Raw genomic sequence first — 17900 nt, 5'->3', positions numbered from 1 at the left:
AAGTTCCAGTTAGGCCACTTACAAGATCAAGGGAAAAGAAAAGCTGAAAGATGCATTAAATAAGTTTATTCAAAGTATTTGGACCAAAGTGAATTTCAAGAAGGCTACAAATTTAACAAGTGATGATCACACCTTATTCAACTTAATATATGTACAAAAGGGGTCTAATCCATCTACTTCATAGACTTAATTAATTTTAGAATTATAAGTTATCCATAAGGGAAGCATTTGACAACTATAGGGTTACGTGTTTCCATGTGTTTTATGGATTCCAAACTATAAGAAAATTTCTTATTATGTGTATAAACATAGAATGCCAAGGAAGAATTATTTTCTTGTTTGTTTTAGATTTCAAGGGGTGGCAACAACACATATTCAACCAAGAGGTTTTCTCCAACAAGGATTTTATTTAACAATTATATCTTTTTATTCATAATATATGGCAACTTAGCATTATTTTTCAGAATTATTATTCTTATTATTTTTCATATTTTTAGCCTTATTTGAGGAACTTTGGGTTTTATTGTAATTTAGGTTGATGTTAACCTATTAGGTCAACTAGGGTTTAGTTATTCTAAAATATAAATACTATTGTAAGATATTATTTTTAAAAAATTAAATAATACATTATTGTCGCACCTTATTATGTGATTGTGAGATGATTCTTATATTTTGGTTTTTATTGCACTGCTCTGACTTATTAAATAATTAACTAAGTTTTATGGTATCTTCTATACTACTCATTTAAGTCTCTTTATAGACAATAAATGGAGGTTTAGCTTTTATAGTCTTGAATCCTCGTTATAGGTTATTATTGTGTCAAGCTTAATCACAAGCCTGAGTTTAGCTTTTTTAAAAAGAGTTAGTTTAATAGTGGATTTTGGGATCTTTATAACGATGGGTTCGTATCAAGATGCAAAAGAGAGTAAGAAGTGAAAGATGAAGAACATGAATCATATTTGAGGTTTTAAATATAAGAGATTTAAAATTGGAGTGGATGCATCAATTAAGTTTGAAGAATGCTATGGAGAAAAAATGTAATTTGTACCAAATTATAGCATATTAAAGGTAATTTTTCCATCAAGTTTGGATCAAGTTAAACTAGATTAGCCAAGTCTATTGAGTTTTGATCAAGTCTAATCAGGCTAACTCTTTGAATGATTTAATTTTAAATCTGGTCGAGTTACTATGTATGTTTTCAATATTATTTGGATTTTAAAATGTAAAAAAAAATGTGAAGGTAGCATTGTTCCTAACCAATGTTCATAACAATGCAACCTTCACGATTATTATTTTTTTTAATTTTTAAGGTTGTGTTATTGTGAAAAATGTAAACTCAAAAAATTATACAGGTTGTGTTATTTAAAATAGCACAATCTATATATTTAAAAAAAAATTGAGTCGCACTTTTAAAAACAATAAAATCATAAATCTATGCTATTTTTCTAAATATTTTTTAGGTTATACTATGGTTTTTTATTAGGATAGTGCTATTAGGATAGGCATAAATTCCAAATCTCTTTATCTGTCCTACTTGTAATGAAAAGGAAAAGGCATAAATTCCAACTCTCTGTTGTCTCCAGCCCTTGGTATACACTTTGTGTCGTAATGGGTTCAAAGCATTTCCTCTGGTTTTGACAGGACAAGGTTGCTTTCTCTTCCACAACAAAGATTCCCGTGAGTTCTCGTCCAGTTTGGGGAAAGATGAGTTCCATAACTTCAGCAACTCCAATCACCAAGAGGTAAATGACTCATTACACTTCATATCCATTAATTTTTATGTTTAAGTAGTCTCACTTCTCTGATCATAATCATAGAAAGAAAATATACCTGGCTATTTCACATTACAAATCGATTTCTAAAACAAGGAGCATGATCAATTGCAGGCTTGAAGGCAAGGTGGCATTGATAACAGGTGGTGCAAGTGGCATAGGAGCTTGCACGGCAAGACTTTTTGTCCAACATGGAGCTAAAGTCCTCATTGCTGACATCCAAGATGATCTTGGGCACTCCTTCTGCCAAGCATTTGGGCCCCAAGAAACCATCTCTTATGTCCATTGCAATGTAACCTGTGACTCTGATGTTCAAAACGCAGTGGATACAGCTGTTTCCAAGTATGGAAAGCTCGACATCATGTTCAACAATGCTGGAATTCCAGGTGACAGAAAATCAGGTATTCTAACATGCGATAACGAAAACTTTAAGAGGGTCCTTGATGTCAATGTCTATGGTGGATTCTTGGGTGCCAAACACGCTGCCAGGGTAATGATCCCAGCAAAGAAAGGGTGTATCCTCTTCACTTCAAGTGTGGCTTCAGTATTGTATGGTGAATTGGCACATGCATACACCGCATCTAAGAATGCTATTGTAGGCTTGGCCAAGAACTTGAGTGTGGAGTTGGGGCAATATGGGATTAGAGTAAATAGCATTTCACCCTATGCAGTTGCAACCCCTTTGCTTACTGATGGTTTGAGTATGACAAAGGAGGCTGCTGAGGAATTGGTCGCGTCAGCAGCAACCTTAAAAGATGTGGTACTGGAACCAGAAGATGTTTCACAGGCAGCCTTATATCTTGCTAGTGAAGAGTCCAAGTATGTTAGTGGGGTTAACTTGGTCATTGATGGAGGTTATAACCTTACCAACCCCTCATTTTCAATGGCATTGAAAGCCAACTTTTCTAAATTTTAATAGGCGAGGTTCTGAATGTCGACAACCTTAACATTGCTATGACTGCTTTTGATATTACTGCCTGTGAATTGAATATTCTGTTCTGGTTATAGATGTGGTTCCAATCGGTGTCCTTAAAAAAAACGCTTCATACAAACGATTATGTGCAAGCTAACATGGCTGACTACATCAATTGAAAACAGTACTGTGATTGTCTGGTTTCCAATGGAGAATAGTGTGTCACCGCTGGTTCAAGTGAATGATAATGCTCAAAGAAATTACAATTCGCTAGTTTGCTAACAGATTATGAGGCAAATTTCTTAACTACTTTGATCGGTTTAAAATTAGTTTTATGCTCCTTGTCAACCCTAAACCTAACATTCGAAGCACCGGAAGGAAATATTTAACTGAATCTAAGAGTCATCTATGATTTATTGATTTGATAATGGCTTATGCAATAATGAGGTGTTGAGCATTCTGGGATCAACCTGTGTTTTCTCTAGCTCAATTGAAAGTTGTTCACAGCAGACAATTGACTCCAATTCTCTGTCTCTCTCTGGTTGCTTCGAGTCCTTCACTTTATTTATTTATTTTGCAAATATTTGTGTTTTGATACCCAAAATGGGGATAGATGGATCAGTGAAGCATAGATTATGTTGATCACCATACTAAGAAGAATGAGCAAGGATTTAAACTCAGAAAATATTGATGCACATAAATTACCACCTTGGAAATTAGAGTTTTAGATAGCGAGCCACTCAATGGAATCCACCAAAAAGATGCATAACTAAAAATAAGCTAACAAACTTAACTTAATTTTTATCAATTCAACCAATCTCTCTGTTATGGAACATGTTTTTCTTGTTTATGAGCCCTTTGAATTCTTAACCGTCCAGTAGCAATTTAACAAGCAGATTGCACTTGGATCTTTGGAATTATCGGGGCAGCCCCTGCGTCAGTTGTGGCAAAGGTTGAAATAATTTTTTTTTCCCAGTTTCATTTCAGTAGAGTTCTGCATAATTCTCGATGCAGGGGCTGTCCTGATGATCCCAAAGATACAAATTCAATTTGCTTGGAAAATGCTAAAAGATGGGTTAAGGGATCAAAGGGTTCTTTAACAACAAAAACATGTCCCAAAACAGAGGAGTCTCCTAACTATTGACAAGTTCAAAAGCTTTTCAGTATTGATTCCCAGCAAACCACTAACAAGTCTATATATCAATTGAAAGATAAATGTATCTAGTTTCTAACGCTTCAAACGGTGCATGAATTGGAGTTTCCTTGAGGGAGTTGTGACAATTGTACTCCCTACTGTGCAGCTATTAGGAATCCGAAATCCCTCCATAGCATTAATTTTAATTGCATCATTCTTCCTCCTTTGCCAACAAGCCTCACATCAAGCTTTTGACATTGTCATTTGCGGTCACTTGCATGTGAATGGCGTCCATTGACAATGAAATAGCAGAGATTTCGCCTGCTACAATATCCACAACTTAGACTTGATAAAAAGGTGCAGATGGAGAAAGATTTTATGTTGAAAAATCTGCCACCTTAGAGATTTTATCACCTACTAGAAGCTATCTAGTTTGAATTTCATGTTTAGACATAGAAGAGTAGGGTTTTTTTCCCTAGCCTGGAGGAATTGTTCCAAATATAGTTAAGAGTGTTTCATCATTGTAGAGAGAATAGAGAATTTGTTGAATGGATCAAAGTGAGCTTGTTAAAGTTTGTTTATAGTTTCTGTATCACTATGATGGATTTCGTTAAGTGGTGAGCTATCCTAAACTCTAATTTCTAAGGTAGTGAATTATCTGTATCCTTAGATTTTTTATTTATTCCTTGTTCTTCATCTCTAGAACAGTGATTTTCTGTATCTCTAAAGGGTTGAATATCATTTATCCTTCGTATATCCATCCAGCACACTTCTATCCCCATCATCTATCATATCCATAATTTACATTGATATTCCAACCCCCAATCATCCCCTCTCATTTTCTTGTCTCAATTCTTAGTCATTAACAATATATTTGGAATCCTCTTAATTGAATTCAATCCATAAGTTTTAATAAAATCTTATGTTTGGAACCATTTCGAGTGTCAAAAATTGAATTCCAAATAAAATTCAATCTTTAAAAATGACACAAAAGTAAATCAGAGGTCAATCATTTATTTACTACACTAAAGAGGATAAATTAATGTTAAACTACCTTCTCCAAAATATCAATCCACTCATCTCTTTTTTTTAGAAACTTTCGAAGAAAAGATGATGAGGGTAATACAAGAAACAAAATAAATTGAATTCTATGTCTTCTCAACTTGTGAATTCAACTTATTTATTAATTAAATTCAAATTGAACACTATAATTAAATTCAATTATAGTAGAGAATTTGTTCCAAATCGGTCCTAATAATATTATCATTGTTTTCTACCATAACAAAATAATGTAGGACAACACGTCTTTAAATCACAAGTTCTCAGCATTCATCTCATTGAAAAAAATTGAGTTTTACTTATCCAATCTGATGTGATCCACCAAGTTGGCAAGCCATATCAGTTTGTGGCACAAAATAACATAAGCCTATAAATCTACCATGTTATATGTTGAACAAAATAACAAAGTAAAACTCAAATTGAAATGTACAGTAAACGTTAAATCAGAATCCATGTTTGGGCATTTGAGTCCAGGATGGGTTATCTGATCATAGATGACTGATATGCAATGCATTCCACAATGCTAGATATCTCACCAGATTTACTCGCTTGAATTTGCAAGCCCCACCATGTTGAGCATGTGTCGGTCCTCCTTAAATCTCTCTAAAACTGTACCTTTGGCGGCATCAAGTTTTTCTTGTTGTGCTCCATTTTGAACAATTCCCCAGCATTCTATCACTTCTGGGAATATGCGATTGGTCTTGGAGAGGCAAGGACTTCCAAAAGTGGTGCAAGTGAAGGTCTGACCCACATCAAAGCTTGCTGAGAGGAACAAGCCAAAGTGATTAACACGTCCACCAAAACCAATGCCATTTGGGATGGACTCTGAGCTAAAATTCGCAGCACACTGTCAATCCATAGGTACAAGCAATGTCATTTTTTATAATATATACAATTTTTATCCAAAGTGGCAAACATAAAGGTAATGGTAACAAAAAATAAGTAATTTTTTAAGAAGAGATCAATGAATGCCAAAATAAGCTAACATGAGAATCCTCACATCTCAGAGCTAAAAATTACTTTGACTCCAGTCTGAAGGCCACAACTTCCAACTTCTGTAACGATCAAGTTAAGAGTCTAAACAAGTAAGTTGATGATGCAGGAAAGCTTTGAAGGTTGTTCTAGATATAACTTTGGAGGCTGTTTAGGGCTGTATTAAAGTGGATTTCTGCTGGGAATTGTATAAACTATTAGAGTCACACTAAAAGGGTTTTTAGGATTCACACCTAGAGGATAGAAAAACCTAAGTGTAACACCCAGAGGGAGATTGAGACATACAATCATAAAGACTACTTACTTATTTATAGATTTCTAGTTGTCAAAATCCAATAAGGACTTAGATTACTATATAAGAAATACTAACTCTATCTAGATTAGGAAAAAACATAATAAACTAATTACTCCTTAGAAAATAAAACCTAGACTTACACAAATTTCCAGATTTTCCATGAATTACAGAAGTACCCTTGTCTTCAAAAAGACAAAAGTTTTGCTTTCTTTGTTGTCCACATCATTCTCCCCTAGATGGAAAAAATTCGACTTTGAGTTTACATCAATTGTTATCAAAGCTCAAAGATACTTAGTGGTTATTTTGTTTTGTTGTAGTATGCTACAGAACAACTATGGCTGGAAAAAAGCTCAATAATCCTTGGTGGTTATTTTGATTTGTTGTGTGCTGCAAAATCATCATAGCTAGAAAAGGTTACAGAACAAGACGTGCTTGTGTAGGGGGTGAGGAGATTCCTCTAGGGAAAAAGACATCTAGGAATTACTTTATTGTTTTTGTCTACATTAATTGTTGTCATTCAAAATCCTGGTGGAACCCATGATGGAGCAGCCCACGCAAAGATGTTGTATTAGGGATCCACGATGAGGTAGCTCATGCACAAACAGATCTTCTTAATGGAAGACAATTCTAACTAAAAACTGGACTCGAGGACGAATTCCTTTCAACCCGATGACTGATACGGGTTTTTTTTTTTAGGAAAATAGATAATTTTCTATTCTTTATTATAATGTTTTTCTAGTTTTCTTCCTATTTGAAGGGAATATTTTTCATAGTTTATTTTTTTCTATTCAGTATTATTAGAATTTTATAGTTTTTTTCCATATAAAATATTATAATAGCCTTTTAACAAGTAGAGACATGAATGAATAAAATTAAATATTTTGAGAGTCTCTTTGTACTTATAATACTTTGGTCTTTAAGGGTTTTGACATGTAACAAACTCTTTTATCCCTTGTTCCTATCTGCATCCTAATTTTTGTCAACAAAAAGACATAAGTTTTGCTTCCTTTGTTATGCGCATCAATTGATGATTTGGTTCTAAAGCATAAAATGAGCAAACATTTACACTTTTGAATTCCAAGAAAATTACCATTAGGATAAAAATAAAGAGAGTTATCAAACCTATCAATTGGAACCTATTGATAGACAAATTTCTATTTTTGTCTCTAGCTGAGAAAAATGATTGATTAAGGAATATAGCGCGCACATAAATGAAGCTTGAAGTATGAAACATCTTTTGGTCACTAAAGATCTTTATAATCCATAAGATTCTAGTTGCATTTGTCCCTCTCCTATGGTTCCTAGCTCTTTTGTTTTTCCTAATCTATCTTAGTTGCTTCTTCTTGTGAATCCACATTTGAAACTGCCACCGCCAACTAATTTGGCAGTCAAATGGCACATCAAACCGCTTCAATTTCACTTGAATCACCTTGAGGTGAAACAACCTAACAGTTGGCAACAGGTATAGACAAATGACAAAACCAAACAGCAAAATCAAGAAACTTGGTCTTTGTTTGCCCAATTTTCTTCTCAATTTACTACAGTATAACCACCAGTTTTTTGGGATGTTGATGCACTAAAACTTCTTTAGACCTTTTTGAGGGTAAATGGCCATTTTGCCACTGTACTCTTTTCTTTTTATGGTTTTTTCCGCTGTATATTTTTTTTATAGATTCTACCCTTTTAGGTATGCTTCTGTTAAAGAAATGCGGCATCCCGTCCAATTCTATTAGTTTACATGTTGTGTGTCAAGTTTTGATTTGCTAAGCCATGATAAATTGACATGTGAAATTAAAAAAAAAAAAAAAAAGCCTTTAAAAAAAATATCAAACCCAAATTTTTTACCTCCACTCAAGAGAACCCAAATCAAAACAAACCTCTTTCTCCTTGATAAAACACCAAAAGCCAAACTAGAACTAAACCCAGGATCTCCAATGCCAGTCCCAATTGAGCTAGCTACCAGCCAAATCACCACCACTCACAAAACCACAACCATGAATCATAACCATTGTGATGAGAAAGAGGTGTGGATTACTAGGGACAAGGTTTTCTAATATTGGTACATAGTTAAACAGTTTTTACTTAAACTCTTGGGCTTGTTTGGGAAGTTCTTGATATGGTCCTAATTGTATCAAATAAAAAATAAAAATAAAAAAGAATGTTCTGTTTTTGATAGGGATGGTCTTGTCAGGTGGAGGAGAACTAGTGTTTGAGTTTGGATCTAATTGCAAAGGTGAGATGGTGTTGTTAATAGCAGAGCTTGTGTTGGCCATGTTGGCCCAACCTTGAATTTATTTTCTAGGTTTCGGACCTCTTGATTTTAAACTTTTCATTCAAACCTTGCAACTTCTTATTGGATAGAAGGGCACATTCCTTAACGGAATAATAAGTAAAAAACAGAATTCATAAAAACAATTGTATGAAGGCTAAAACCATAAAAAAAAACAGGCGTACAATAGCAAAACGTGCCATTTACCCAACATTTCAGAAAAGAAAATCAATACTCTTAAGCCTTTGCATCCAACTGCCTTATGCCAAAGTAGAAGGGAAAACTACTGGCAGAATCAAAACAAATAGGCAACGACTGTGATCCTACATTCTTAAAATGATTATGCACCATTACCATTATTTCACAACAGATAAAATAAATGGAAACATACCCATTGTACATTATTGTTTGCTCCGGTGGGCTTGAAAATTGATGCCTTCGGGTAAAGCTGAAACAGAAATGACTTCAGATCTCCATAGAAATCGCCATGCCTCTCCCAAGGTTGAGAAGCATAGCCTCCATATATGTAGCCATCTTTATCCTTAATAATCAATATTGTCGGCCCTTCACCATTTCTGCAGTTCAAGTGAACAATTACCCATTCCACTCCTACTTACAAAATCAGTTCCAGCAACCGAGAAACTGAAATAAAATTAGAGTACCTATCTTTTACACTATTTTGTTTTCCAATTAAGAAAAAGGGGAATTGAAGAAGGAAAAAAAAAAGAAAGCTAAACATCAAGACACCATGGAAACTTAGCAAGACATAAAATATTGTTATCTACTAATGTATGCATCGATCACATTATGCATATCTATTTTGGCACAAACAGCTTCTAGCAATTCTAACTAAAGAAGTCAAAATGATAACAAGAAGATGGCATCTGGTTGGAGCACCCCCTTTCAAGGAAGAAGCGGAATTTAGTTCCTCTGGCTATTGTATGCTGTCTGCCAGCAAGAGATAGCTATGCCATTTACAATTCTTTCACAAACTAAACAAGACTCATTCTCCCTGAGCACATCCAACTGAACCTTGCTGCACACATACTCCATGAGACATTGGAACCTAAGATCCTTGCAGAGAGTTCCACAAATTCCATGCTCATAGATCATTATTTAGACTTGTTTATAATAAGAAGTTGACTTCTGAAATTAATAAAAAAATTAGGAACAGAAGGTGAACCCATGAGTACTTGTAAATCAGAATCGACCCAATTCAGGAGCAAAGAGTAGGTAGAAAATCTCAAACAATTTATCAAAGCAACAATTAGTAGCCTTGTTCCATAAATGTGAGAACACTAAGATCTAAAGTCTTCACATATTTATGTTCTATACCCAATGGATATACATACATTGATGTCACTTCATTAATCCAATCTCCAATATAATATTACCTTCATGATACAAAAGAACCTAATTAACACTATTGATTGTGATGATTGTATAGACATGTGAGGATGTTCCCAATTAGTCAAGCCCAGGCAAAGAAAAAGTTTAACAAACAGCGTGAACCCATCACTTTTGAGCAGAATACAATTCAAAACAGTTTTGCAAAGGATTATCGAATGTTTACTCCAAGGAGTTTTAATTGTAATTAACGAATCTTGAGAAAGCCACCTTTAAATCCAACACCAAAACCATTTTTTTAAGCATGAAGAAATTCACAAAAACAGGAACATATTTTGCTCCAAGGAAATTGAATGACCCAAAAATCTGATGATTTACTTATAAATTATTATTGAATGAGAGAAAGCTACTCACGAGGTGCTTCCCAAGAACGTATTGAAGCTCATGCCATTAATAGCACTATGGTACAAAAGTTTCCACTCCACCAGCTCATGGTGTGGAAGGGCTCCTCCTATATGCCAGGCATATTCCTCCCTCAATAATATCAAGTCAGGATTGATATTATCCCCGTGCACCAATTGAGGAACTTGAGAACCTAGCCTTCCTACATAGCAACTTCATGATCAAAACTAGAAGAACAATCACACTTTATCTCAGTTCACTAAATTGAATTATGATAGCCAAAAATATTTGATAAGGTCTGACAGCTGAATGGTGATGATGAAAGAAAATTACACCAGTCAATAATTGAATTTGAATACCATGAAATTAGAAAGAAAAAAAAATCACATGTTTTGTCTAATTATACAAATGATACAACTCATCCTTCCAAGCAATTCTGTCTAGCATCCAATTTGTGGAAATATATTATTTACACAACTACAACAGAAACAGCCCTTGAAAATTGGAAAATGTGTTTGGTGATTCATGGTGTATTTTTCCTAATCTCAAAAAAAAATCTGCATTAAATGGACTGAAATTATTAGGATCTAAATAAAAAAAAATGCAGGGACCAGAATGATAAACTCTATAAAGGAAATGCACATATCCGAATGGTGAAAGGCCACCATGTTCATGAGCCAATAAAAAAATTGAGTAGCTAAACTTCATCCAAGTCATGCTTTTTGGAGAAAAAAAACAGAAATGTTTAAGACCAGTAACGGGATCAATCTGCTTTCACTATATTGTTCTTAAGAGAGGAAATTAAAATGTATGAGTATCAAAACTAAAAACTATAGGTATTATGTGAATGAAGAAAGATAGAAAACCTGCATCGGGTGGTATTAACAAACTTCCAAGGAACTTCCTGACTGATGGAAGAAGAGCACACCAACTTCTGAAATCCTCAAAAGACATACTTTTCTCAGCTGCTCCTTCAACAACCTTCGAAAATTTTGCAGAACTAAGAAATACATTAATAATCTCCCGATGTGAATTCAATCCAGGGTTAGAAGCTTCCAGGGAAAAAATACTCCTCAAAATTGCAGCTAGGACAGATTCAATATCACACCTGAAACAGATTGCCAGTGTTACATACATCAACAAACAAGAACAGTAAAGGGAGCAATGCTACAAATGACAAAACAAAATCTATGTATCATTTGTATGTATAAAATCATTCTATTGAGAAAAATCAAAGAATACTAAAACCACGCATGCGCACGTACATGCACATTCATACATATAGAACTAGTAAATAGAAAAAAACGTTACCTCCCCACAACACCATCACCTGTTACATTAAGTAATTGATAAATAAACTCTTCAATATCATCTCTTGTTCCTTTCTCATAAACACTCTGCAATACCAACAATAAAACACAAATACAAATAAGCGGCTGCGAGCAAGTCAAAATCACAAAATAACCATAAATATGAATACACAGATTAAAAGTTTCGAACTTTAAGCCTTACTTTAGCAATAACAAGATCGTGGAAGGTGAGTTTGTTATCTTTTCTCTGTTGGGTCACTAAATCAAACAATCTCTCTCCGAGAGAACTCTTTAATCCAAAATAAGCCTAATCCAGTAATTTCTGTCAGCTTCACTAATTGAAATTAAAACAAAAATAAAAAAACTGGGTTCTAATAAATTGGGAAATAAAACACAAAAGGGAAGAGAAATTTATGAAACAAAAACAAAACTGACCTGAAAAACAGAGAGGGATATATATTCATTGTTGCTCTTCGATTGGGCAGCCAGAGATACAAAGAGTGAATTGAGGTCTTCAAGGTCCTTTTGAGTAAAAGCTCTGTTCGGTTTAGTATTAATCAATCAGAAGAGATACATACACACGTATAATAGAGAGAGGGGGGGTGGGATTATTTAAGAAAGAAACCTGGTGGCAGAAGAGAAACGAGGATCAGCAGGAGGTGACTGAGAATTGCCCATTGCTAGCAGCTTTTTCTCCTTGTTTCTGGGAAATTATTTGCAGTTAAACAGGTAGTCCTTTATTATTATCTTTTCTTCTTTCTTTTTTTTTTTTTTTTTTGTCTCTGTACTGTGTATTTGCTGTCTGGGTTAGTAGTTTTTCACTTTTTACATTATAGTGCACTTTTCTTTATGAATATTTATAGTCACATATTCTTTAATATTAAAAAAAAAAATCAATCAATCAACTTGTGACTTATATTTTTTTTAAAAAAAAGAAATAGTTATTGTTTTTTTAAAAGTATTTTTTATTTAAAAATATATTAAAATAATATTTTTTTATTTTAAAAAAATTAATTTTAATACTAAAACATTAAAAATAATTCAAAAAATATTAATTTTAAATAAAACAATTCAATTTTTTAAAAAAAATAAAATTTCAAATGGCTCTTTGTACTCAAGTTTGAGTTTCTTTTTATTTATTTAATTATAAATGATATAAAAAATATGATGTTATAAAAAAAACGTATTTGTTATTTTGATAATGGATATTTTTTAAAATATTTTTTATTTAAAAATATATTAAAATAATATTTTTTAATTTTTTAAAATTTACAATTCAAAACAACGGTAAAAAAAATAAAGTTTTTAAAAACCGCGTTTTCAACGCATTAACAAACAGAAGTGATAATACGGGGTGAAATTTATAAATATGTAAACTACAGAACAGAGAGGTACCTCAAAAAAAAAAAGCCCAAAACAGAGTAGAACTTTCCTAACAGAGGAATCGTTGCCGACTCTGGTGAAATGACAGCAAAACAAAAACATAATAATCTGACTAAGAAATCCCATTTATGTTTCTCCTTCTCTCACTGAACTTCGATCTGTAAGTTTCATTTCTTTATTTCAGCTCCCTTCATTTGATTATATAGAACATTTGTTTAATTAAAAGAGTTGCTTGTGCTTCTTGTAGCAGTAAAGGATGGCAAGACCATGGGTACTGGTGTTCTTGCTGTTGTTCATTGTGCTCACCTCTCAGATAGAGTGGAAACAACAATTTGGTAATGAAATTGAAGCGAGTCCAAACATTTCCCAGAAAGACCACCAACAACAACATAGTTCAAAACGACAAGACGTTGTCAAAGAAAAGGTTTCCTTCTTCTTATAATTACATTCCGTGTTCTTTGTAGTGTTTTATGTGCTAATAGAACCAAAAAAGATTATAAGGGAAAGACTCTGTTGGTTTTTTTAAAAAAAAAAAGTGAGAGTTGAAGATTTTGTTCTATGCATTTATACAGTTATTTGATCAAGTGGCTTCTATTGAAGTATGTGGGAGAGCTTCAGTGATTTTTTTTTTTATGTTTTTGGTGCTGTTGGAAAGTTTGATTTAGTCTTGGAGTTTCAAGTTCTTAAGTCGAGGAAATACAATAATGTTGACTAATTATACTGAGGGTGTGATATGTTTGGTGATTATCCTTGATGCAGTTTTGGTTATAGAGGAAGTGCTAGGAAAAGAAATGGCGGTTTCTTTCTCTTTTTCTTTTTTCGTTCATTCGCCATGGACGTATTAGAATCAGTGGTGAATCTAGTGCTTTGTTGCAATTTGGTAATCGGAAGAGTGTAAAACATAATCTCTTGCTTTTCTTTTTCAGTCTTTCTTTTCCTTGCAAACCCAAATGCTGGTACTGCAAGCTGAGTTTTATTTTTGGATTCACATAATTCACTACTTTACTACTAGAGTAGTGAATGAAGTTCTTATCTAAACATAGCATGACGTTTGGTACCTTGCAAGAATTGAGCTTTCTGAAAAAGTTTTCAGTGTCGGCCAAAGTTGTAGTCATCCAAGTGGGACCTTGTAATTAAAATATATAGTCAGATCAACTATTTAATCCTTCTTTTATTTTTTTTGCTAGGCTATTTAAATGTTAAATGGCAATTACTGTTACCAAAAGATTGATTCCATGCTTTCTTAGGACATTATTATCACTTAACTCAAAAACTTTGGAGCATGTGTAATCAGTATGAATGTTGTGATCATTGTTACAATCAATAATTTTATTAATTTGAATACAAACTCAAATTGGGTTTAGGTAACGGCAAATTTAGGGCTTATGAAGAACTTTCAAGGGGCCAAATTGTTTCTGCTGAAGATTTGCTGGCTTTGTACTGTAGCCTCTAGTATCTTTTTGAAAAGCCATGCAAGTAACGAAAGGCATTCACTTTTTTTAGCATGCTCTCTGTTCATCTTATCTTCTTTTATTCCTGATAGTTTGCATGATGACTTCCTGCTAAATTAATATAATTCCAGACTGTGACTGTTAACGAGGTTTTGACATGAACTCCTACATAGGCTGGATTCCAGATATATCCATGCGTTGTTAATTTTAACTGAAGTTTTGTCTATCTTCAATCAGTTGTTGTTGTTGTTGTTGTTGTTTTGTTCCTTCACATGGTCTTATCACCATTAATGATATCATTGCTCAAATTCTCATTCAAAGCAAGTACAGTTTTCTGATTAAATTAGAGTTTGTTAAGCTGTATTTTTCTGTTAGAAGTAGCCTAAGTGTTCCTCTTTCTTGAGTGAATCCTTTCTAAGTTCAGATGCCTACAAAATCATTACTTTCCTAACGTGACTAGTGTCTCTTGTTATAGCCAATTTTTTTATTTATCCCCGCTATAATGTATCAGCCTTTGGTCCACTGTTTTGTTGTTGATATCCTGATTGATCAATTAAATAAAGGGACTTGATTGATTTCAACCCAAAGACTTATGCAGCATCCATTGTCTTTCTTCTTGTTTTTATTTTTTCCTTTAGCTTCCTCCAAAACAATTTTGCACAATCTGTATTCTGCATTACCAGAATATGAACAACCTATCAGTGCATCTTGTAAACAGAATTTATTTTCCTCATTTCATCTTTCAGATGAACTGTTGAATATATTGGAAGAATTTGGTAGAGATTCCTTTATATGTCACTTCATCTGCAGACAAAGGGTGTAAGCTATTTATGTAAAATGCTGTTGTTGCCACACCATTGCAAATGTTCCTCCTTCCCTAAGGGTCTGAAGTTCTAGTCCTCCCAAAGTCCAAAAAATGGCTTGTACTTGACACCATATTAGTTAGTTCCCTTAAGTCAATCCTGATAAGGTTTGGAATAGATGGCCCTGGTTTAGCTGGACTGATAATGGATATCTTAAATGCTCCAGCTCATGTGAAAAAAGAGTTGTCAATTTACAAATCGTATGGCCTGAGATATTGTGGTTAACCTGAAGTGTTCCATGACATGGATTTATTCAACTTTCGATTCACAGCATTTTACTTTACAAGTGTGCTCCGTAGTCAATTTAGAAAACATGTCACATTCTTTGAGTTATTTTCATCCTTGCTGATGCTTCATTGATTCAGTATGCATTTGATTTACTAGATATTCTCCAAAGGAAGGTCTAGCACAAGTGTACTGGATTTGTGTATGCTCCAAATGTTGGATTGCTTGCTAACTCCCATTATGCAATGAATGTTTGCTGTGTTCGCTTTGTCTGAACAGCTTGTCTATCTCTAAAGTATCTTAACCTGAACCTTTTTTTCCTTTGACTTTTTATTTCTATTCATTGTTCAGGTTGTATGTTCATTTCTTGTCTGAATAGAGTGTTTTGATTGTTATGATTTTTTATTTATATGTTATAGAAATTATACTCCACTTGTCAAGATTTTGCTTATTTCAATTCCAGTTTTGTTTTCACCCAATCAGTTGTTGTTGTTGTTTTTATTCTGTTCCTCTACATGACCATATTCCCTTTTCACTACAAATGATGTTCCTGCTCCCAATCCTCATCCAGAACAAGTACAGTTATCTAAAAAGTTATCCTCCCCTCCCTGCCCTTCAGGAAATCACTCTCGATTATTCCAGTTAAAAAAATTAGTATATTCGTACTTTGACCAGCACTTTACTGGTCATAGCCTAATCAAATGGTATTTTCTTCAGCCCCCCTTTCAGGTTGAATTGGTTTGCAGATTGAAGATTTTGGTTGAGATTCGTTTGCAGATGAGGGAGGGATTTCATCTTTTAAGTAAAAAGGCATTTAGTTGATACCATATGGGTCAATTCCCCTTAATCAACCTTGTTCAGGTGCAGAAGAGATTTTCATGGGATGATTGGGGACAGTGGATGCTTATCGTGTTAAATGCTTAAAATCTCAAAAAAATAATAATAATAATTGCAGTTGCTAATTTACAAATAATATGGTCAGAGACATTAGTGGCCTGTAGTATTCCTCATTACCAATACCTAGCTTCAGGCACACAACATTTTACATTACAAAGATGTCCTGTAGTCTAGTCAGGAAACGTTCTACATTCTTCATGAGCTATTTTTTTCCCATACCAAGGCTTGTGAATCATTGATTTAATATGTTTTTTGATTTACATGATGTTTTGATATGGAAGTTCTCACACAAATTTTCTTGTTTTATGTGTACGGTCTAAGTATTGAATTGCTGACTAGCACCTTGATCTAAACAGTCTTCTATCTCAAAAAGTAGCTTAGAATAACATTTTTCCCTTGAATGACAATTGTGTTTCATTGTTGAGGTTCTATTTTTCATGATCTAGCTGATTAGGTTGTTTGAGTTGTTACAAGCTTTCATCATTATGTTAGACATTGTGTTAGGCTAACCAAGATTTTTCAAAATTGCGCTACAAGCATTAATCTTATGGCTATCATTGCTGCAGATAATCCTCTCACAAGAGAAGAATATTCAGAAACTTAATGAGCTTGTCCAGAGTCTCCAAGAACAGTTGCAACGGTGTAGGAGTGAAAATTATGTTCTCAACAGCACTGCAACCCCTTTGACTGAACATTTAAATGACCTCAAACAGCAACCAATATTGGAGGACTAGACATGGACCGCCCATGTTTAACTTTGATATGTTTGGTATGTACTTGCAGACAAACCTAGTATTTCTGTCTCGGCAATTTAACTTCCCTAGGAGATGATCCCTGTTATTTTATATGACTCTTATAATACAATCATTATCCACATTTTCAATTGTTAATATTGAATGGATTGCTAAAGCCTGTATCCTATTCATCACCCATTTTGGAGGAATTTATTATATTCTGCAACTAATCACAATTTATTCTGTATTTGAAATCTTAGTGAGAGAGGTGGGTGGATATTTGCGATGGAGTACAAAGTAAATAATGTTGCTACGTTGCAGCATCATCGCAATTAGGGCTTATTTAAGTTAACCTTAGTGTTTGTCCAGGAACATTGGATGTTAAATTGAAGGATCGTATCTCATCACTCTTGCAACTGTATTTTATTAGATTCTATGCAACTGAAATTAAAGATTGTAGGTTTTCACTTAAATTAGAGAAAATGACGGTTTCCAGAAATTTAACGAAACATGCTTCTGAATTTGACTAGAGCTGATGGGTTGGTTTTAGTTTAAAGCTGATGAAACGTGTTGTCATCTAGGAGTGTTGTATCATGCATCTCTCTACAACTTCTATTCTATGTGTTGGGCATTAATACTATTTGTCGGGCTTGCATATTCCATTACATATTGTATTCTTGTCCAGTTATTATGCTCCGAAGGATGTTAATTGAGAGGTGGGCGAAAATTTCTGTCAAAAGAGAAAGGTCGAAGGCAGTGTGTTTAATCTTTTGATATTCAAATTTCAAAAACTTTGCTGAACAGGAATGAATATTGGGAAGTGTCTGCTAAACTTAACCTTAGAGAGAAACA

The 17900-nt window shown here is 33.8% G+C and overlaps 3 protein-coding genes across 8 annotated transcripts; 2 read left to right on the top strand and 1 right to left on the bottom strand.

The window, feature by feature from the left end:
- The first annotated feature begins 1574 nt into the window (after positions 1-1574).
- On the top strand, positions 1575-2779 carry LOC7466008 (short chain aldehyde dehydrogenase 1). Its single transcript, XM_024603572.2, has 2 exons — positions 1575-1742; positions 1887-2779. Exons 1-2 carry the CDS (start codon positions 1705-1707, stop codon positions 2686-2688), a joined length of 840 nt encoding a protein of 279 aa, XP_024459340.2. The 5' UTR covers positions 1575-1704; the 3' UTR covers positions 2689-2779.
- Positions 2780-3355: 576 nt separating this feature from the next.
- LOC7492227 (uncharacterized) lies at positions 3356-12284 on the bottom strand. 5 transcript variants are annotated; one of them, XM_024604515.2, is made up of 9 exons: positions 12121-12284; positions 11931-12033; positions 11698-11802; positions 11497-11582; positions 11052-11293; positions 10198-10387; positions 8828-9011; positions 5416-5726; positions 3356-4144 (listed from the first exon to the last, which is right to left on the bottom strand). In XM_024604515.2, exons 1-8 carry the CDS (start codon positions 12171-12173, stop codon positions 5421-5423), a joined length of 1269 nt encoding a protein of 422 aa, XP_024460283.1. In that variant the 5' UTR covers positions 12174-12284; the 3' UTR covers positions 3356-4144; positions 5416-5420. The 5 variants fall into 5 exon arrangements, with proteins under 5 accessions (XP_024460283.1, XP_024460282.1, XP_002308447.3 ...); XM_024604514.2 differs by having other exon boundaries at positions 3356-4141; XM_002308411.4 differs by lacking the exon at positions 3356-4144 and having other exon boundaries at positions 5127-5726.
- A 585-nt stretch (positions 12285-12869) lies between these two features.
- On the top strand, positions 12870-17295 carry LOC7474456 (uncharacterized). Of its 2 annotated transcripts, none has more exons than XM_002309365.4 (3): positions 12870-13038; positions 13126-13302; positions 16881-17295. In XM_002309365.4, the coding sequence occupies exons 2-3, from the start codon at positions 13135-13137 to the stop codon at positions 17046-17048; spliced, it is 336 nt and encodes a 111-aa protein (XP_002309401.1). In that variant the 5' UTR covers positions 12870-13038; positions 13126-13134; the 3' UTR covers positions 17049-17295. The 2 variants fall into 2 exon arrangements, with proteins under 2 accessions (XP_002309401.1, XP_024459036.1); XM_024603268.2 differs by having other exon boundaries at positions 12872-13038; positions 13129-13302.
- Positions 17296-17900: the final 605 nt, after the last annotated feature.

The sequence above is a fragment of the Populus trichocarpa genome, chromosome 6, assembly GCF_000002775.5.
Source record: "Populus trichocarpa isolate Nisqually-1 chromosome 6, P.trichocarpa_v4.1, whole genome shotgun sequence".
NCBI lineage: Eukaryota > Viridiplantae > Streptophyta > Magnoliopsida > Malpighiales > Salicaceae > Populus > Populus trichocarpa.
Note: the sequence above shows the minus strand (reverse complement) of the source record. Positions and strands in the feature narration are given on the sequence as shown.

Excerpts from the sequence above, each read along its gene's own strand:
- LOC7474456 (XM_002309365.4), top strand. The coding sequence starts at position 13,135 with ATGGCAAGACCATGGGTACTGGTGTTCTTGCTGTTGTTCATTGTGCTC. Across the intron at positions 13,303-16,880 it reads AAGACGTTGTCAAAGAAAAG|ATAATCCTCTCACAAGAGAA; the intron begins GTTTCCTTCTTC and ends TCATTGCTGCAG.
- LOC7466008 (XM_024603572.2), top strand. The coding sequence starts at position 1,705 with ATGAGTTCCATAACTTCAGCAACTCCAATCACCAAGAG. Across the intron at positions 1,743-1,886 it reads GCAACTCCAATCACCAAGAG|GCTTGAAGGCAAGGTGGCAT; the intron begins GTAAATGACTCA and ends GATCAATTGCAG.
- LOC7492227 (XM_024604515.2), bottom strand. The coding sequence starts at position 12,173 with ATGGGCAATTCTCAGTCACCTCCTGCTGATCCTCGTTTCTCTTCTGCC. Across the intron at positions 12,034-12,120 it reads CGTTTCTCTTCTGCCACCAG|AGCTTTTACTCAAAAGGACC; the intron begins GTTTCTTTCTTA and ends TAAACCGAACAG. Across the intron at positions 11,294-11,496 it reads GGTGATGGTGTTGTGGGGAG|GTGTGATATTGAATCTGTCC; the intron begins GTAACGTTTTTT and ends AATCTGTTTCAG.